Genomic DNA, 4147 nt, shown 5'->3' with positions numbered 1-4147 from the left:
AGATTAGATTAAAGAGTGATACTGGGGGTGCATGCACCTCTTTTAAACATGCACAAATCATCCCCACCTGTGTAGTCGGGGAGGTACTTGCTTGACAATCAATCAATTACACAATATCACTGTCACAGTCAGAACAGCAGTTTAAGACGTCACACTATGAATAATGATATCATCCAAATAGCACAGAAAGGGCACAACAGGGACTCACACATCAGGGAGACTTTGGACATAAGAAAAGAAAATAATATTCAGATTATAATGAGGTTGACAGTACACATTGTTTGTCTATAAAAAGGGTTTGTAGGATAAATCATCATTTAGGCCATTTGGTTGCATGGTGTTGAGTTGATAAATCCAAAACATTTCTCTCTGAGATAGCAATTTGCGGAGGTTACCCCCTCTAGGGGTAGTAACCACTTGTTCAATCCCTACAAAGCGCAAAGATGAGGGTGAACCATGATGTCCCACTGAGCATTTTTCGGGCTATTAGACGTCTAAAATACGTCTAAGGGCTAGGCTAAAATAGGGTTATAATTGGTATAACAGTGAAAGTTTTTTAGACGGCTAGGCTTAGCCTAGCCGTTGATTAGCTGTTTTTTAATCATCTATTTATAGACCGTCTATATTATAGCCGTTGAAATGACGTCTATAATATATAGACGTCTATATATAGACGCTTAAAAAACAGCTAATCTCTAAAAAACTTTCACTGTTAGACCAGTTTTAACCCTGTTTTAGACGGAGGTTTAATAGCCGACTATGGCTCACTGGGTTGCCTCGAGGTAGTGTTTAGCCATGGCATATTCAATATTGCCTGTGCGTATAGCAGTTTTGTGTTCAGAGATCCTCAATTTCAGGCATCTTTTTGTTTGGCCAATATAAGCCTTACCACAGGGACAGGTTAACATGTAAACCACACTGGTGGAGTTACAGTTGATGAAACTCTTTTGTTTATACTTTTTACCTGTCAAAGGATGTGAGAAGAATTTACAATTGGTAGTATTGTGGCAATGTGCACACCGTCCACATCTATAGTTGCCCTTGAGGGACAGCCAGGTGGAACATTCAGGATTAGACCAATTTGTCTCTGAGAGTTGGGGCTCTTCTGTGTGCAAAGAGAGGAGCATTAGTTGTTATGTTGAGCATAGGTTCCATCTGTAAAATCGGCCAATGTTTTAATATTATTTGTTTGATCTGTTTAGAACAGTAGTTGAAATCTGACACAAAACACTTGGAGGTTTCACATCTTTTTTGCGCTTTGTTAACAAATCATTCCTGGGAGTCTGTTGAGCTTGATTCACAGATTGATCCAGGATATTTTTTGGGTATCCTCTATGTAAAAATGTATTCCTCATGACAGGGACTTGGTTATTGAAAATTTCTAGTGAGGAACAATTCCAATGAGACTGAGACATAAGAATTGTCCCGTTGGAATGTTGTGTTTCAGGTGACTGGGATGGTTTGAGCTAAAATGTAATAGAGTATTTCTTACCATATGTTTTCTATAGATAGTGGTTTGAATTAGGTTAAGATGGTCTTTGGAAACGACCACACATCGAGGTTAAACTGCTGTCTGCAGTAAACTTGAGAAAGGTAGTAGTGTTGTTTACATAAGAAATGAACTCAGGGAGATACATCAATGTATCGTTTCCAAAGTTTGATATTGGAAAAAAACGTGTTTCTCTCATATAGCACATTTAGCACGTATTTAGAGGATTGTCACGGTGTGTCAGGTGAGGACCTAGAAGCAGAACCAAGCAGGCAAACATTTTCCCAAAATAAGAACAGCGTATAATCTATAAAATAAAATTAACACTCAGAATCAAGTACAGGTGGGTTTCAGGTCAGCAAAAAAAAAAGTCTTGAAGATAATTGATCTAAATGAAACGGTGCTTTAAAACTGAAAAGCACGTCTCCCAATTTCCTTACAGAGGTTGGGGCCACAGTAAAATAAGGTTGTTGAGTATGTCGGCAGTGGCTCAGGGGTAGAGTGGCCGGATGGGAAGCGTGATGTACCCAGTTCGATCCCGGCTCCCCCAGAGTTTAGTGTCTAAGTGTCCTTCAGCAAGACGCTGAACCCCTAATTGCTCCCGATGAGCAGGTTGGTGCCTTGCATGGTTTCCTCCGCCATCGGTGTGTGAATGGGTGAATGTAATGCATAATCTATGTAAAGCTCTTTGGATAAAAGTGCTATATAAATGCACCATTTATATAAATGCACCATTTTACGTCTAAGAGAGTATAAGTAGCCTTATTATACTGTATTCCTTGTTTTTTATTTATTTTATTTATGAAGGCCTATGTTGTCCAAGATGTGGCTAGGGTTAGTAGATTGATTATTTACTTCCAAAGAGCACTAACACCATCCATTGCACGATCAAAGACTTTTTGTGGAGCCTTTGCTACCTCCCCAACTGCTCCCTTTACTTCTCCTCCTATTACATCTACAAACAATCCTACACTTTCTGCACCCTCCGTGTTATGACGATTACGACCCCCTGCGGCTTCATCCATACCTTTGAACATGCCACGAGGTACATCTACTACTGCCTCAACCAGCCCTACTGCTGCACCACCTACGAGAGCTGGAACGGTCATTGCTAACTTCCCCAGAAAAACCAATGGGTTGTTGTTCTTTGCTTCCCTCTCCCTCTCCTGTTGCCTTTTCTTTTCTTCCTCCCTTCTCCTCTCTTCTCTCTCTTCAGATATCTTCCTATCTGCCTCTCGTTTCGTCTCGTCCTCTCTCTTTTCTTCCTCTCGTTCCTTCTTCTCCTCTCTCTTTTCTGCCTCTCGTTTCTTCTCCCACTCCTTCTTCTCCTCCTCTCTACTCTTTCTTTCCTCTTCACGTCTGCTCTCCTCCTCAAGCCTCCGTCTGTTTTCTTCCTCGCACCTCTGTTTCTCTTGTCTCTCCAACTTCTTTCTCATGGCCTCCTCTTTATTCCTCTGTTCCTCCTGCCTTTTCCTTTCCTCCTCCTGTCGTTTCACATCTTCCTCCTTTCTCTTTCTCTCCTCCACCTCTCTCCTCTTTCTCTCCTCCTCAAGCCTCTGTCTGTTTTCTTCTATAAGCCTCTTCCTCTCTTCCTCTTGTTTCTTCTCCCACTCCTTCTTCTCCTTCTCTCTACTCTTTCTTTCCTCTTCAAGTCTCTTCCTTTCTTGTTCTTCAGACCTTTTCCTGTCCTCCTCTCTTCTCCTCTCGTACTCCCTCCTGTCCTCCTCTCTCCTCTTTCTCTCCTCCTCAACCCTCTTTCTGTTTTCTTCCAGAAACCTCTTCCTGTCTTCCTCACGCCTCTGTTTCTCTTGTCTCTCCAACTCCTTTTTCATGGCCTCCATTTTCTCCCTCTGTTCCTCCTCCCTTTTCATTTCCTCCTCCTGTCGTTTCATCTCTTCCTCCCTCCTCTTTCTCTCCTCCTCCTCTTGAATCTTTCTCTGGGCCTCTAAGTACATCTTATCTGTGTAATGCTGTCCACCATTGGCCTTTACCATCTTATCAATCTTGGCTAGCAGACGGGTCACCTGTAACCACCTTTCTTCCCGACACTTTGGTTTCACATTTCCTGCACTGGCTGGTCACTGATACAGGTGAGGATTCCTCGACGAACTCCTCTGTGCCCAGGATGGTGTTCCCAGAGGCACTCTTGCCCACGCCGGTCTTGCCCAGAAGCACAATACGCACATCAGATCCAGCTGCTGACACAAATGATATAAAGATATACTGTATGAACTATAGTTGCTGCTGCTGAATGAACACAACTAAAATAATATGACAAGCAAGCAGTTTGTGCTCAAAGCAAATAGGTGGTGATGGGAATGGATGGGAATTTCATTCCACTTAAAATTCTTTGTATGATTTTCTATACAAAAAACTTGAGTGTTATCTGTTTAGTTACAGTAAATATCAAAATTGACCAACCAAAAAATATCTAAAAAGAACAACTCACCCATTGTGTTCCGTCACCGTGTACCTTTGTTTTCCACCTTGTGTATGTTGCGTGTATTCTTTTACCTGAAGAAACACAGTGGTAAAATGATTTGAATGAATGAATGAATACATCAATACATATACTGTACTGTGTATCTGTGTGCGTGTGTGCGTGTGTGCGTGTGTGCGTGTGTGCGTGTGTGTGTGTGTGTGTGTGTGTGTGTCACA

The 4147-nt window shown here is 41.9% G+C and overlaps 1 protein-coding gene across 1 annotated transcript in view; it reads right to left on the bottom strand.

The window, feature by feature from the left end:
• Positions 1 to 3487: 3487 nt before the first annotated feature.
• The window catches only part of LOC308080166 (GTPase IMAP family member 9-like), a gene marked incomplete at both ends in the record, with an annotated part of 10786 nt that continues 10126 nt past the window's right edge, over positions 3488 to 4147 (bottom strand). The window contains one exon of the mRNA XM_080421943.1: positions 3488 to 3684. Within this exon, the coding sequence (XP_080278069.1) occupies positions 3488 to 3684 (197 nt within the window). The remainder of the gene's footprint in view (positions 3685 to 4147) is intronic.

This window comes from Gymnoscopelus braueri, assembly GCF_963280865.1.
Source record: "Gymnoscopelus braueri genome assembly, chromosome: 24".
NCBI classification, from domain to species: Eukaryota; Metazoa; Chordata; class Actinopteri; order Myctophiformes; family Myctophidae; genus Gymnoscopelus; species Gymnoscopelus braueri.
The sequence above is the reverse complement of the archived record's forward strand: the minus strand, read 5'-3'. Positions and strand labels throughout refer to the sequence as shown.